The sequence below is a fragment of the Folsomia candida genome, unplaced genomic scaffold (assembly GCF_002217175.1).
Source record: "Folsomia candida strain VU population unplaced genomic scaffold, ASM221717v1 Fcan01_Sc001, whole genome shotgun sequence".
NCBI classification, from domain to species: Eukaryota; Metazoa; Arthropoda; class Collembola; order Entomobryomorpha; family Isotomidae; genus Folsomia; species Folsomia candida.
The window spans coordinates 22,361,063-22,377,040 of NW_019091193.1; the positions used below are offsets into that span (position 1 = coordinate 22,361,063).

At 37.2% G+C, this 15,978-nt stretch overlaps 3 protein-coding genes and 2 long non-coding RNA genes across 7 annotated transcripts; 4 read left to right on the forward strand and 1 right to left on the reverse strand.

Annotated features, from left to right (window-relative positions):
- The first annotated feature begins 2,068 nt into the window (after positions 1–2,068).
- On the forward strand, positions 2,069–3,402 carry LOC118433828. The gene is made up of 2 exons (XR_004833596.1): positions 2,069–3,171; positions 3,270–3,402. It is a non-coding gene; the product is annotated as an uncharacterized LOC118433828 (long non-coding RNA).
- Positions 3,403–4,671: 1,269 nt separating this feature from the next.
- On the forward strand, positions 4,672–6,772 carry LOC110854703 (putative 3-methyladenine DNA glycosylase). Of its 2 annotated transcripts, none has more exons than XM_022103172.2 (4): positions 4,672–4,828; positions 4,925–5,427; positions 5,518–5,730; positions 5,819–6,772. In XM_022103172.2, the coding sequence occupies exons 2-4, from the start codon at positions 5,037–5,039 to the stop codon at positions 6,259–6,261; spliced, it is 1,047 nt and encodes a 348-aa protein (XP_021958864.1). In that variant the 5' UTR covers positions 4,672–4,828; positions 4,925–5,036; the 3' UTR covers positions 6,262–6,772. The 2 variants fall into 2 exon arrangements, with proteins under 2 accessions (XP_021958864.1, XP_035714318.1); XM_035858425.1 differs by having other exon boundaries at positions 4,688–4,828; positions 4,903–5,427.
- Positions 6,773–8,535: 1,763 nt separating this feature from the next.
- On the forward strand, positions 8,536–9,315 carry LOC110863667. Its single transcript, XR_002549284.2, has 2 exons — positions 8,536–8,696; positions 8,796–9,315. It is a non-coding gene; the product is annotated as an uncharacterized LOC110863667 (long non-coding RNA).
- Positions 9,316–10,334: 1,019 nt separating this feature from the next.
- LOC110844367 (vascular endothelial growth factor receptor kdr-like) lies at positions 10,335–13,160 on the reverse strand. 2 transcript variants are annotated; one of them, XM_035846893.1, is made up of 10 exons: positions 12,651–13,160; positions 12,268–12,558; positions 11,901–12,144; positions 11,727–11,774; positions 11,453–11,657; positions 11,225–11,357; positions 11,016–11,138; positions 10,846–10,928; positions 10,650–10,778; positions 10,335–10,566 (listed from the first exon to the last, which is right to left on the reverse strand). In XM_035846893.1, exons 1-10 carry the CDS (start codon positions 12,651–12,653, stop codon positions 10,452–10,454), a joined length of 1,374 nt encoding a protein of 457 aa, XP_035702786.1. In that variant the 5' UTR covers positions 12,654–13,160; the 3' UTR covers positions 10,335–10,451. The 2 variants fall into 2 exon arrangements, with proteins under 2 accessions (XP_035702786.1, XP_035702785.1); XM_035846892.1 differs by having other exon boundaries at positions 11,453–11,774; positions 12,651–13,128.
- Positions 13,161–14,277: 1,117 nt separating this feature from the next.
- LOC110854715 (uncharacterized oxidoreductase MexAM1_META1p0182) lies at positions 14,278–15,273 on the forward strand. Its single transcript, XM_022103179.2, has 2 exons — positions 14,278–14,785; positions 14,861–15,273. The coding sequence occupies exons 1-2, from the start codon at positions 14,321–14,323 to the stop codon at positions 15,188–15,190; spliced, it is 795 nt and encodes a 264-aa protein (XP_021958871.1). The 5' UTR covers positions 14,278–14,320; the 3' UTR covers positions 15,191–15,273.
- Positions 15,274–15,978: the final 705 nt, after the last annotated feature.

The following is a 15,978-nucleotide window of genomic DNA, read 5'->3' on the forward strand; positions in this document are numbered from 1 at the left end:
ATCTGTTGAGATTTGCTGAAGCGTAGGACAAATGAGTGAACCTTTGCATACGTGCACCGTACAAAGCATCAAGTTTTACATTCACTCTGAATCAAATATTAAAAAAGTAGAGAAACAAGAAAGAAATGCAATTATCCCATTTTTCCACTCGGTTAATTATTAATTCCTTGATAACTTCATGTTCCAAAGGAATACGTAAAGAGCCAGAGTCAAAACAAGTACGGACACTTATGGATTGGCTTGAAAAGTTAATTAATTATGAAAACGGAACAACTATATGCACATATCTACGTACGTATGTACATGTGAATAATATGCGCAATGCATGCATATGTGACTCGCTGAATGTTGGCTCTCTTCTTGAAAAAATATAATGTGCAAGTGGGCAAAATCTTTATGTTGGGTGTGTGAGTGAGCCTATTTTTGTGAGCATTTTAGCCGGTTGATGAACAAAAATGGTGTGCAGATGTGGCGGATATGTAGAAATGGGATGAGAGAGAGGTGAGGCTTTCCCTCTGCTTTCTCTGGTCCACGCCAGAGGAACTCATTTACGGGAGCAAATAGCTAATGCAATTTAACTCTGCAATTACTGGGCTTGCTGGAGTGTTGGGTCTCCCCCCTCCACCACCACCAACCCGCTCTCTCTCTGGCAGCAGGAGCAGGTCCATTTTCTATAATAAAATATAAATTAATGGCTCTCCCCACTCACTCGCCCTTATCTTCTCCTCATATAATAAGGCACATCAAGGAGAGGACTACCAACTATATAATAAATATAAATTTATGCCCCACTTTATTCTATATTTATTAGTGCATCGCCCTCTAAACTAAAGTAAAATCGAACTTTCTCTCTCTCTCTCTCAACAAACTCACAACCTTGTAGCTTCCACTCATTTGGATCGAGTTGAAATGGGATGAAAAACTAATGCAACAAAATGATGGGGTGAAAATGCCATGTCATGCCAGCCATAAGTAGAGGACGGAATACTTGAAGTAATTTGTTGAACTGGTTAGGGTGAAAAGGTGGAAGAATTTCAACATGCTAAAGTGACAATAAAGTGTAGAAAAATTATTTTCTCATTAGCAAAATAGGGGACGGAGTAGTCGTGGAGCTAGCTGGAGGTGAAAGTGTTTATTGATCGGGGAGCAATTTTATATATGTATAAAAAGAAATCAGAGAGGAGTCTCATCCGGAACTGACTTTTGGATTCAGTCTGCCATGGAATGAACAGATTTCAATTTTTATTTATAATATTGGTAAAATCTCTTAAACTCAATGATTACGCTGATGCTTATACCTTCGGGGTTTGCTTTGATGAAGTAATAGAAATGTGTACAGATTAATAAGATATGCATGGCACGCACACTTGTAAGTTGAGTTTGCCGTACCGAACCGAACCGAACCAGTAAAATTTAAAAAACTTGCCGTACCGAACCGTACCGAACCAATAAAAATTCAAAGTTCGCCATACCGAACCGTACCGAACCACTAATTTTTTTGAGAAAATGCCGTACCGAACCGTACCGAACCAGCAATTTTTTTTAAAGAATGCCGTACCGAACCGTACCGAACCAGTAAAAATTAAAAAAGTTGCCGTACCGAACCGTACCGAACCAATTTACAAAAATTTCCGTACCGAACCGTACCAAAGCCGTACCGAACCACTTAGATTTAACCATTTTCCCTTACAAAATGTACTTAATTGAAAAGTTGATGTATAAATATCTCAAAAGACCCCATACCGTACCGAACCGAACCGAACCATTAACATTAAAAAAATTTCCCGTACCGAACCGTACCGAACCAATACAAATCAAAAGTTCGCCCGTACCGAACCGTACCGAACCAGTAAAAATTGAAAAGTTCACCCGTACCGAACCGTACCGAACCAGTAAAAATTAAAAAGTTCGACCGTACCGAACCCGTACCGAACCTGGTTCGGTACGGGGTTCGGTTCGGTACGTATATTTTCCGTACCAACTGGTTCGCCGTACCACCAACTTACAAGTGTGATGGCACGTGGTTACATACATGTTGTTGGATTAGGCTTCAACTTATGGTAGACGGTCTTATTATTTTGAGATTGACATATTTTTTGGAACCTCTGAAGCATCAATATACTTTTACTTGTATAATCCTTAAAAGTAACATATTTTACATTTTGTGTTGTTACTTTGTGCATATTTTGTTGTGTGTGTACGTATAACATAATCCGTCAGATTTTGATTCAAAATTGATTAAAAAAATCTCTTGTGACCCGCCCCCAATTTGCTGTGCACATTCATGCACGTCTTTCTCTCTCTCTCTCTGAAGCTAAAAACAATTGGTTTTGTTTTGTTTAATGCAACTTTTACATTCTTCATCCACCCGGGCGCCATTTATTTTATATCCATTTATATTACAGGAGAGAGAGAGAGAAAGAAACACGAGATGAAAACTATTTCGGAGTCTAATGTACCATTCAGCCCGGTACTTGAACGTGGCATAATGTGAGGGCAAAACAACCCTAGCCGGGATGTTATGTCGGATATTATTGTTGCTTAAAGTTGCATTCATTTCAGCGGAGAGCGACCAGGTTAATGTTATATTACTTTGGTGCGGAAGAGACATTAAAAGCAATTTTATTTTATAGAAAACGGCAGCCATGCCATGTCATTCCGCTCCGTTAATGTTAATAGTAACTACAATAGTAATAGTGGACTGGTAATAATAATAATAAAAGTAATAGTCGCTCCGGCCAGCAGCCTGCTCTCTCCCTCCTTCCATCCATCCACTGTAATAATAATATTCTTTATACATTATATAACATATATATATGTAACGTTTAATATGGTCATCCAGCACTTTCTCCCTCCCTCCATATCCTCTCAAAGTGTTCATATTTCCCCTGAATTTTTTAAGGTTTACAAATTTTAAGGTCTCGATTCACATTGCTTTCTCTTTGTCTGAGAACTGAGGAGGAATTCGTGCTGACTGCGTGAAACGCCGTATTAAATGTGTCACACCAAGTTTAGAATATCTTTGTTGGCAATAATAACGCAATTTGGAGAAAGTTGAGCGAGGGTGATAGGAGAGAGAAATAACAGTTGAAGTTGGTCGTGCTGGATTGGGAATATAATGGGAGAAACAATGATGATGATGAATATAAAGGCCATCAGAACCTTGCCTACGTACGTACTTATCTGTATATATACGTCCATGCTGCGTATTCCGTTGCCCTCTCCAAACTTAAAATAAAATATAAAGTCCGGGTATTTTTTGCCTACAGGGTGAACAACTCGTCAAACCGATGTGACATGCCAACCTGTACACTGCAGTTCTCAAATTGATACAGCATAATACTTTTAAAAAAATATATCCATGATTTTTTTAACTAAATAAATAATTTTGTTCCAAAAGAATTTTTTTTACACTCGTGCTAAATATGTTATTGGTCACATTTCACCTTATGCATACATTGCAGGTTATCCTTTTACTTTCACCCACCCCGGAACAGAGTTTGTAATATGTATAAGTAGGGAGGATATAAAGTAGGAATATCAGGGGGTGTATGTCATGTATGTACGGATTGGCGAGTAACGATCTCATTTTGTATGGTGGTGGATGAAGTGAAGTAATAATAAAATAAAATAATATAAATTTGTAGTTAAATTGTAGCCGTAAAGAGAAAGTGTTATTTGTTGGCAATGTGCTGCTCGCTGCTGCCGTAATGGCCAATATCCCATAACGGAGAAAGTTGTTGGTTTCTCACACAGTGCTGCTGCTGGGCTCTTTCTCTCTCTAACTCACATCCGAGCACGGCATCCCATAAAATAAATATATGTAAGGTAATAATAATAATGCACAAATGACGAGCAGAGAGAGAGTATAAGCCTGGACCAATTTTAGAGTTTATATGTTGCTACATGACCCATTTTATTTTTATTCCCAAAGTTATTACAGACATAATATACCATCCTTTCTCATATTATTATGTACCTTTCCTATTATTAAAGTGGAAAGAATGACGGAGAACAAAACTCACTAGTCACTAGACTCGCAAAATGTATTAGGGGACAAAGTCTAAAGCAACGAGCATAACTTGGAAAGTACTACATAAACGAGGCTGGAAGGAAATTAAAATTCTAGACTTTTTTGTAGTCCATGTGGCACTTTTTTTACGCAGAATTGGAGTGCATGTACACAGGCGAATGAATTTGAAATTGTGATTTATTGACACATGCAATTGTTTTGTTATATTAACTGGGTAAAATATTTTTTTTGTGCGTATGTTATCCAAATGCATGAGATAATTGTCGAATATTTACTTATAATACATCATAATTTTTAGTTTGAACGATAGATAGAAGTTCTAGATCTATTTGCTCCTTTAAGGTCTACAAAGAGAGATAGGAAGTAGATTTTTCTTCTCGTAATAGAAATCACTTTGGCTTAAATATATCAACTTTATCAAGTATCCGTGCTTCATATTTCAGAGTTCAACTAATAGAGCTTTTGATACAATTCAATCCTCATTTTGAGGATACTTTATCGTTACTTCTTGAATAGAATTTTCCGAGATTTAGTGAGAAAAATGAGGAGAAAGCACTAAAGCAGACAATTATCCTAAATGAGGGAAAGTGAAAAAGGTTGCAAATAACTTGACACAGCGCAGTGTGCCCCAAAAATGTGTAATGCGATGCGTTCATAAAACCACCGGCTGGGTTTTGTTGTCTCAAACAACGTTGATTTTTCGTCAACAAGCATCTCGAGTCTCGAGATCTCGACTCGACAACTTCTCTCTCTATCGTAATTTGTAATTAATTAATCGACCACACCCACAAAAAGGTAATAGCTTTGGGTGGCGTTTATATTTTTTTGCAAACCTGTCTACTTCATCATACTTTATTTTTAACTCGCAGGTTTACCTTTTTCATTTTTCAGGTTGCTTGAGTCAAAAGTACTAATACGTGCAGATTTCGTTCTGTGTTCTTTTGTTCACTATTAAAAGGTGAATTTGACATCATCCTCGCCAGTCCGTAACTGAATATCCAATATGAAACGATCTGCTCGAGTCGCTGCGACGGCTGCACGGGCAGCAGTACAAGAATTGTATGAACCATCTCCGACGAAGATTGTTAAGCCAAAGCAATCACAAAATAAGTCACAAATCAAAGCCAGTACTAAAAAGGCTAATTCAACAACCACATCGGAAATTAACAAAGACGCCACAAAAGCTGCAACGACATCCCGTGCTGTTGTTGAGGAGGATGCATCTCCTTATTTTCCACCAGCAACAGCTCCATTATCTAAATTCTTTCCGCAGACAAAGAAATCTGAAGCAATATTAACCAACGATAGTACACAAAAAGTTGTTAAAAATCCACTCAGACTTGAACGAGAGTTTTTTGATCAGGATGCTGTCCCATTATGTACAGCCTTACTCGGTAAGAGAATAGTTTGATTTTAATTTCGATTTGGTGTGTATATTTCAATATAAGGATGTGTAATCAATTAGAATTTATCTTTATACCTAGGCACCGTGCTTTGTAGGAAAATTGCTTCCACCGGGGAAATACTTCGCGGTACAATTGTTGAAATGGAAGCTTATCCTGGGAAAGAGGATAAGGCGTCGCAGTCCTTCGGTGGGAAGAGAACTGCCAGGAACGAAGCCATGTACATGCAACCAGGAACAGCCTACGTATACTTTACTTACGGAATGTATTTCTGTTTCAACGTGTCATCCAGGGGTACTTGAAACTTAAAAATTCTTCGAAAATTGTATGATATTCATTTAAGTGGTATTTATTTATGACAGTCTATGTTCATATGTTGTAGGTGATGGATCTGCCTGCTTAATTAGGGGAATTGAACCTCTCGAAGGCTACGAAACAATGCATCACCTTCGAAGCATACCCACGACAAAGAAAAAGGTCGACTCCGGTAACGATGAACAATCGAACAAAGAAAAAAAGAAACTGGACACTCATCAACTGGCTAACGGACCTTCGAAACTCTGTATTGCATTTGATATCAGTCGCGATAAGTGCGACAAGATTGACATGGTCACGAGCGATGAATTATGGATTGAGACAAGTCGGGACTTGAAATTTAAGAACAGGGACTTTGAAGTTGCTCTAGATAAGCGAATTGGAATTGAATCTGCTCCACCTGAAGCAAGAAATAGATTGTGGAGATTTTATGTCAAAGACAGCTGGGCTGAGAGCAAGGCTAAAATTGGTGAACTTAAAAAGAAAGCAAAATTGTCCCAAAAAATCTAATTGGATTTCGGTTTATTTTTTTTACTTAAAACAAAACGGAAACTTTCCGGTGTATTTTTTCACTTTTAATATAGTACATTGGAATACATATATTATTTAATAATTTAAACCCATAGTTCAAGTTACTTCCTTTGAATTCAAACGTTCATGGCAATCAATATCAGCGTATTCTATGTACAATATTGCCGGTGCTAGTTGATTGTGTTGAATCGACTGTAATAGTGTGATAGTCTGTGTCTGATAGTTCTGAAAGCGAAAGTCCTTATTTTACTGGTTAGACAATGGCTGTATTAATCAGAGAATAAGGTATTATTAGAACTTAAAATTACAATGTACTTGTAGAATTGATCAGTATAATTTTTTTCGAGATGCTGATAAGAAATATTACATACAAAAGTATATCAATAAATATTTACATTGTCTTATAAAATGCTCTACATACATACTCCAAAAAATGAAAATGCTCGCAACTAATACATAATATATATTCTCAGTTTCGCAATCAATTCACCATGTAATGAGATTTATTTATTTACAAATGCATTCAATCTTCAGAAATACGTGATATGTTAGTATATGTATATATTTATATTCTAAACTAGCGATAGTGGTAGTACCGATGTAATTTGTCAACATTTTATAAATTTGTACAAACTGTAAATGTTCTCCAAAGAGGGCAAGAGTGGGTCTATCTATGCCACACCTTCTGAACATCGCACACAGAGTCAGAATTTAGCTGTTTAGGTCAGGTCTTTTGTTGCATATTTAGTGGAAGTAACTGTTAACCATCAATTTCGCAATTATCAAATTAAAATTATCAAATGCATATAACAATTTTTGAAAGCATGATTTTTTGGAAGCAAAATAGGCTATAAGTTATAGCCTATAACTCATGTCAAACCTTAGAGTATTTAATAATAATAATAATGATATTATTATTAAATACTCTAGTGTCAAACACATTCAAATATATACTCTTTTTTGCAATACGACCAGATTCAGGAAAAATACTTTGACAAAGGTAATAGCTTGATTCCGATTTCGCCCTTTGGCCCCCACTAGTCGAAGACTGGACACAATGTATAATGTTATTCACATTAATTCACAAGTCCGTTTCTCGTACGCATACATTATCCGTAGCAATTCCCAAGAAAAGCAGCACGTTTTTGCAAATACTAATGCACCACAAACCAGAACCACCCGCTGAATTTTACGATCCATTTACAACTACACTGAACCCATTTTCTAATGTACCCTCCCTGAATGTTGTGGTAATGAATATTAGAATATCAAGGCCATCATTTGACATACGATCCTCAACAGTTGGTCATATCGATGATGTAAAACAACCTGTAAACGAAATAAGCTGCTTTTTCTCTAAAAAACAGATTGGGATCGATTCTTTTTTAATTACCACAATACCCATGCACATTGCCTATATATTTACCATCTCAACTCTAATATTTGTTTCGAGAATTGCATGTGCCAAAACTCTAAATATTTATAAGCACATTGAACATCAGATTGTAAAGTGCATAATCCAAGTACGTTTTCGTGTGCGACATTTCATTTTTGTCCTTGATTTTCTTCAATCAATGCCTATCACCTATCGTAGTTGTGTACATATATGCAAATAGTTATGTGCGCATATGCAGCTCGTTCAATTTCGATTCAAGTTATATTTTTTGTTCCTGTACTATATAGCAACAATATGTATATGCAAAATACGACTACTATTGTGCGTGTATGCAACAGCTCGGTTCATTTATGATAGTTTATCCGTCCATATCCATACATCATTATTATTCATAATGGATAAAAAATACTGCCTATTTGGAAACACGGTCCTTTACCAAATTGATTTGAGTAATACATACATTTCTTGGTGTTGTTCTAATTTCTCTATGAGATAAACAGGCATGTCACAAAGTTGCTCCTTTCTTCTTTGTTTGTATGTATGTATGTTTTGTGTCAAATTTATTATTGATCCAATACACGTGTAATAAGAAACTTGGCGTGATAAAATAAACTCCTCTGCATGCAAAATTCAAACGTATATCAAATCCATTTACACACAGTAGTCATTCAGCTCCATGTTATTCTGTTTTGATACTGGAACCACTCTGGAACTCTTTGCCAGCAAACCATGAATATACACAACTTTATTCCCTCAACTAATGCCACCACAATGGAAACAACCCCTCGAAGTGAATACAAAAAAGATTGTGTGTATTTAGTTCTGACTGAGTATGAAAAATAAACACGAAAAGAAAGCGACGGAAATTATGCAGCACGACGCGGAGCAATCATGCCATATTTTATGTGCGTTTTCCAGGCGAGCCAACAACGCCAACTTCAGATCACTTTAGAGCGTTGCCAATTGCAGGCCGCATCTCGTTGTTAATACTACAATTGTCAACCGTGCAAATTTCCAAGTATGTGCTATATTGTCACTACTGCTTTTACAGTGATTTTTTTACCTGTCAGCTTTTAATATAAATTTGTAACTATTATGTATTACTGAATTATTGCAGATGTCGGCTGCAGAGGATTTGGGGACATGGGAGAAGATGATGGCGTGTTGTTTCCCCTGTGGTTTAGTGTGGCTGAAGGAGGGGACAGGTTCGGCCTGTTGTTGCAACGTCGTTCTTGGGGCGTTGTTTGGGGTTTGCTGCGTTAACGTTTGTCACGCCTGCAAGTTCGTCGACGAACCTGGAGCCCCTGGAAGTCCGTACAACGCCATTCAGCTACAAGCCGTTACTTCACAGCCCATGAAAATGTGAAATGGAATTTGAATATTTCTATATGTTACACGTTATTGGAGAACTCTTGCTGATTTTTTCATGTATTGCAAAATTTTCTTTAAGGCTTAATTAATATAATAATACTAGACGTTCACACTTATGTATTAGTTCACTAAATTTAAAATTCTAGTAAATGCATTCAAATTTTCACTGAATTTTACTTCGAGCTTACAGAGTATTATTCAATGTATTATTAATATGAGCAGAATTGAGTAATAAAGTTTGTTTGAATTAATGTGCTCCACGTGAATCTGGTTTGCGTGTTATTGCATTATTTTTATTTTACCGACAAATACTATTGTATTGTATAAAACCTACAGTGCAGACTCCATATAGCCCGAGTCAGGGGCAGAGTCCCTGACTCCGTGAGTCCTAGCTGTTTCTAAATTTTTCTCCGAATTGACCGACATAATATTACCATTTTGAACTTCCAAAGCTATATTTGCTATCAAGAAGTGGTTATTAGCCTTCGTACCAAATTTCAAATGGAAAAAATCAAAATTAAAAAATGGTATGGGTCACCCTCCAGAGTCACTCTGGTTAAAATTTGCTCACTTTTAGCTTCATATCCTTTCATGGGAAGCCATTAGGTATGATCGTGCCGGATTTAATGTTTTTAAAGTGATTTCTAAAAATCGGTATGGATCACCCCATAGGGTCGCTCCAGTTAAGAATTTTACCAATTTCATGTCATATTCTCCTATTAAGACCCATTAGCAACCTCTCTACCAAATTTCAGCTTGTTATGACGATTTTGAAAAATCAGTGTGGGTCATCCTATAGGGTCCCTCAAGATGAAAATTTTTCCAACTTGAAGTCATTTTTATCTATTAGGAGCCATTAGCAACCTCTGTACCCAATTTCAGCCTTCTACGACAATTTTGAAATTTTGGTGCATAATACCCCACCCACCTAGATGACCCCCACCGGTCAACCATTTGACCGAAATCGCCCATCTTCGAACTCGTTTCCTAACTTTGTCCAATATGCATATGGTAAAAATTTCAAGTCAATCGGTTCAGCCGTTTCGGCTCTATCGTGCCGGACAGACGGACGGACGGACGGACGGACATGACGGTTCCATAAGCCCTGACTCGGGCTAAAAATATAATGTACACATGCTGCATACATTTGGTACATTTCATTTTCATACTCAGCATGGGATGACAAAATAAATGAAACAGTCACTCATATGATAGGCAACCTTATTTTATATCATATACATAAATTGATATAAAATCAGTAAATTCGCATTTATATATCTACTAGTACAATTTTATACACTTTTTATTAGCATTTGGAAAAAAGTGTTTCTGAATGTGAATGACATTCTCTGAAATTTACATTCGAATGCATTTACGTATATCTGAAAAAGAACTTTATCAATCAAATGTTGCTGTAATTCCTCAAGTTTCTTAAATCAAGTAGTTTCTTATGAAGTTCCACAAAGGTTGGACGAAGTTGTGGGTCATTGTTCCAACAGCTTTTCATTAACGTATAACTGAAATAATCAGTACAATCGCAGTTTTATTTATATTATACATAATTAAACATAACCATTTAACATAACATAACCATATTTACGTCGTATCATCGCATCCTCTAGGTTTTGGCAATCGAAGGCCATCCATGACTTGATAAACAAATTCTTGTGACCAGTTGAGTCCTGTGTACGGGACGTCTCCCAATGTAAATATCTCCCAAATTGTAACACTGAAAATAGAACATGTAAAATGAACAAGACGTCATGTACATAATTACGACGATTTTCTAAGCGTACCCAAATGACCAGACATCCGACTGAGTTGAGAATTGCATGTCACGCAGGCCCTCTAAACTAATCCAACGCCATGGAAGTGGCGTCTTTTAAAATGCATATTATTGAGCCTTGTTATGAATACTACAACATTCCTACATAATGTTGGTAGATATTGTGATTGAAAATCATACTTGTCCTTGTTTAATATAATTCGTGTACTCGTACAGTCTTCGGCTTAGACCGAAATCGGTGAGTTTAGCCAAGTCCCTTGTGTACAAAAGGATATTTCTTGCCGCAATATCTCCGTGAATTACCTTTTAAATACATGTATTTTTCAGTTGGCAGTGGTTGATGTACATATCGTTAGAAAAATAAATACACAATCCATTTCAGGATTAACCTTCTTGTCAGTCAGAAATCTGAGGGCATTAGCAATCTGAATGGACCAAATAATAAAATCATCCACATTTAGTGCAGAGTCTTGTTCGTCAGTTTCCTTTGCTTTATAATTTTCAGAAGAGCCTTCAACATTGCTGTTAATTTAAAATGAAAAGTATTAATTATTATCATTTGGATATAGCGTGGGAGTATTATTTCACATTTAGAGGTCCACCGAGAGTTTTCTTACCCATTTTGGGACATTGTTGTAGATTTATTTGCCCTCAAGTAATTTAAAAGATTTCCAGCCTCACAATATTCAAGGAAGAGATAGATAACTCCAGAATTCAGATATGAGGTGAAGGCCCCGAGGATCCAGCCTTCCAATATTTCCAGCCTCACAATATTGTCATGTTTTCCAAGATGGATCAAAACTTTTATCTCGGAAAGAAGTGCTTTCAAATAAATTTTTTCCGAGTGTGGTTTGACTGTCTTTGCTGCAACAATTTGACCCCAAAGCTCACCTTTATACACCAGACCGTACGCACCTGAGCCAATAATGTCACCCTCGTCTGCAGAATTTAATAATATTTAACATGATTATGCAACTTGACAGTTTACTATATAAAATAAACATTCACGTAAAATTAGCAGTAACAAAGTAATAATAAATACAATTCTTCATGATTTTTACTCACGCAATTTGAAGCCTTTTTCAGGGATCTCATACTTTTTATCATATGGAATTTCCTCGACATTTTTCAAAATTGTCTGTTGGTTTTGAGTGTCATCGTCGGCCTTCAATTGCGCTCCAATATTATCTTGGACTGAGGTCAGCGGCGTGGTCTCGGTTAATTTAGGATAATTCTGATGGGACAGAGATCCTTCAAGAAATTGTTTTATTTCCAAAGCCGACAATCCTCCTTGATTTATTTTTCGAATCTTATACATTGAAAGTGGCAACAAAATAAGTTACTATTTACTATTTAATAAGTTAGTGCTACAGGTTAAGGAATAATACATATGTGCATAAATACATTGCCTGAAAATATCTCGAGCACATACTTTTCGATTCCTTCGGAGAAAAAATGCAGCTCCCACAAGGGCACATGCAAATGCTGTGAGACAAATGACTAGGATAGCGATGGATGTCGGACCGAATGCATTGTTGTTGGTTCGACCATCTCCACCAGAGACACTGGCAGTTGAGGAACTTGAGGAGGTCACGCAATAGTCGAGAGGACCTTTTGAGGGCTGACAATGCCCAAGAATCCCCAGGTCATGCTGTTCACAGTGATCACCACAACAATATGGGGCCTTCGTATAATTGCACCTTCCGCAATTTGGAATACAAGCCTAAGTGTAGAAGCAAAGAAGGTGGTCACACTATTATTTTTGGACGGGAGAATTATTAGATAGATATATAACTTGGAACTTAAAATGCGTACCATTTGCAAAATTGTTGAAAATTACAAAATCTTCTTTGGACGTGTATTTATCAAGCATGATAAATTGCTCGACTAGCGAGACTATCTGCAAGAATGGGTTCAACTTAATTAGTCAAACACATTCAGGAAATTGCGGCTTCCTAATTTGTGGCCCGAGCTAGAGCTAATGGACTCGTCATCTCTATCTCTGTCGGTCTGACGAGTTAGGGGGAATGAAATGAATTGTTTGGTATACTTCCTTCCATTTTGATTTTAATAATTGACAAATTATGAAGTCGTTTCAGGAATATTTTGCCAGAGGGACGCAAAAGGGTAATCCACACTGTTTTTTTTACGCTTTGTTGGAAAAAAGTTTTCATGTTAGGATAGGGGAAGATTGATGTATATAATAACTTGAGTAAAATATTGGTCTGAGGGTCTCGGAAATGGTAAGCCACATTGGTTCTCGAAATTAAATAAAAGACGAGAAAACTGACTCGGGCTATATTAAGCATTAAGCTTTTTTAAATAGAAAATGTAACCATTTCTTGCGGTTTAATTTTTTAGAAGGTAAGCTCTAAATACATTTGTGGAAATAATATGATTCATCAATCATACAGCTTCATAGAATTTCCATATCTAATAATGAGGGTAAGGTAAATATATATATATATCTTAAATATAAATATATATATATCGTATATATATCTTAAATAATTAATTTCTTGGGATTAATAGACTTTTATTACCGGCTCATGAACATAATGTTAAACTGCCAAATTTATTTGATTGGGAGGCTTATGTATGAATTGTTGAGCAGAAATATCATACACGTGTATCAAATTGAGCAGATCTGGTCAACTAATCCTATGTATATTAGTTTACAATGTAAACTTTACATGCACTAGTCCTCATTTTAAATCATATTTCTGCTGGAAAATTAATGAACACATTTATCATCTCATCAGTTAGCATAGACCTCGTAAATATGTACTATATAGTATGTATGTACAATGTGCATACATACTATATAGTACATATTTACGATATTTTATGTACTATGTACATTGTACATAGTACATACTAGTACATACAAGTATCCGCTTGTATGTACATATTTACATACAAGCGGAGAGAGAGAAGAGAAAGAGTATGCAGACAGGAGAAAAAACCAAACTGCACTTTTTGTGCAATTTTGTTTTGAGTTGAGTCATGTCAGGGACATGCTATTTACTTTCGGTTTTTGGTAATTTGTCATTTTATGAGAACTTGCGATGGCCGTGATGTTGTTCCTACGCTGCACAGCACGTTAAATCAAGGCAGGTAGTAATTGCCATTGGACTTTGGTTCACCTCCACATATCATCTCGTCACTCCAAACTCCCAACATTATTGACTGACTGCACTTGAGAAGTCGGATGGACCCAAAAACTTGTCGAGATTCATGTGGTGAAATCATGCTCTGGGGTCGGATCGAAGATGATTTCATCTTAACGCATCTTTCTTCAATTACCCACATGATTTTTAAACAAAAACATCAACCATCTCTCTCGTCTTTTTAGCTGGACCATATTTGCCAATGCAACAAAAAGCTAACCATAAGCTAACTTCCCAGCCACTATGTAAAAGTATAAAAGAGGGATTTTACAGCAGAACTCTCATTAATCTCATTACGTGCACAACTGTCTCAACATGTCCACAGGGAACATTTCCTTTGCCGACAAGGTCGTACTTGTCACCGGATCCAGCTCCGGGATGGGATATCAAATGACCTTGGCGTTTGCAAAGCTAGGGGCGAAAGTGGTGATCCAAGGACGGGATTCGAACAAGATGGCAGCCGCAGCCTCGCAAGTGGCTGCTGTATCGCCCAAACACTACACTCCCTTGCAGGTCAAGGCGGATGTGGGGTCCGACGCTGACCTTCAACACTTGGTAGATTCCGTTATTCGAGAATACGGCCAGCTCGACGTTCTTGTAAACAATGCTGGAATAATCGCCATGAGCCCCATCGATGATCCCGACCTCATGAAAAAATTTGACGAACAGATCAAGATTAATGTCCGTGCGCCTGTCTTCCTCTCTTCACTGGTGACACCACATCTCATGAGAACTAGAGGAAACATTGTCAACATTTCCAGTGGAATTGGAATGAGGGCTGTAAGTTGTACAAAGCTGTGCTAGTACCCATGTGTTAATTGTGCTAATTTATTATTACCCATAAATCTTTTATAGTTTCCGGGGGCAATAGGATACAGTGTATCAAAATGGGCCGTGATTATGGTGTCGGAAGCCCTTGCGTTGGAACTGGGCCCGAAAGGGATTCGAGTCAACACGATTAATCCTGGATTTATTGAGAATCAGGCGTGGCATGATAAGGCCGGTTATGGTCCCGAGGTTGGAATTGCATTTAAAAAAGGAAACCCACTCGGGAGAAATGGAAGAATTGAAGACATTGTGAACATGGTCATTTTCCTTGCTTCGGATGCGGCCTCATATGTCAATGGGGTCGCAATTCCCGTTGACGGCGGTATAACAAAGACCATTCAGGGAACTAACTTGTAAAGACTAACAATCTTATGTACAGGTTCTGTAAAATGCAACTTTTAAGAATACAGATGTATTAAAGAATTGTGCATCGTCCAATATTGCTGCCTATTATACATATTTATTTATTTACCAGCCAATAAATGCTCACACTCATTGTTAATCATCATCACATTGTTGTCACAAAACCCGAGGAATTCTCTGTATACGATTGAGTCTGCAGTTCTCAATTTTTCTCATACAACGTGACGCATGCATATTTAATTTAATGGAAATGAGCACCTTAATCAAACACAGTAATTTTATTTTTTAGTTATTTGTGCCATGCAATTTGACCACCGTTGTGCGAAATATGCAAGCATAAACTCGCAAATATTGTATATCTTTATGGAAATGTATTGTCCGTCCGTCCGTATGCCCTTATCCACGATAACTATAGAACAGATTCGAATTTCGACATGCGGTTTTCGCACACGAGTTTCTAATTTTTAAAGTACGGATTTCGAAGATGGGCGTTGTAGGTCGTAAGGTCACGGCGCCACGGTGATGACGCCTACGGTCAAAGTTGTCAAATTTTTAGTCTGTTTTAGACGTAGGCGAGGATTTAAGAAATCGTCTCGACGTGCGACGACTCCATTATCGTGTGAGCGGTGTCGAATGTCGAAACAATGACATTTTTCATGTAGGGTGTCTATTGAAAGGTATGGTCGTGTGCGTTCGAAGATTGAGGACAACCCCCGATACGAGATTCGTAAATAAAGTCGTCTCAGATTGTTATATCATACTCTGTGTCTCAGATTGATCAG

What these genes read in the sequence shown, in the direction of transcription:
- LOC110854703 (XM_022103172.2), top strand. Translation starts at nt 5,037, where the DNA reads ATGAAACGATCTGCTCGAGTCGCTGCGACGGCTGCACGGGCAGCAGTA. An exon ending in ATTATGTACAGCCTTACTCG is followed by an intron (nt 5,428 to 5,517) that starts GTAAGAGAATAG and finishes CTTTATACCTAG; the next exon opens with GCACCGTGCTTTGTAGGAAA. An exon ending in TTTCAACGTGTCATCCAGGG is followed by an intron (nt 5,731 to 5,818) that starts GTACTTGAAACT and finishes CATATGTTGTAG; the next exon opens with GTGATGGATCTGCCTGCTTA.
- LOC110844367 (XM_035846892.1), bottom strand. An exon ending in TTCTCCGAAGGAATCGAAAA is followed by an intron (nt 12,145 to 12,267) that starts GTATGTGCTCGA and finishes TCAATGTATAAG; the next exon opens with ATTCGAAAAATAAATCAAGG. An exon ending in AGAGGATGCGATGATACGAC is followed by an intron (nt 10,567 to 10,649) that starts GTAAATATGGTT and finishes TGATTATTTCAG; the next exon opens with TTATACGTTAATGAAAAGCT.
- LOC110854715 (XM_022103179.2), top strand. Translation starts at nt 14,321, where the DNA reads ATGTCCACAGGGAACATTTCCTTTGCCGACAAGGTCGTACTTGTCACC. An exon ending in GTGGAATTGGAATGAGGGCT is followed by an intron (nt 14,786 to 14,860) that starts GTAAGTTGTACA and finishes AATCTTTTATAG; the next exon opens with TTTCCGGGGGCAATAGGATA.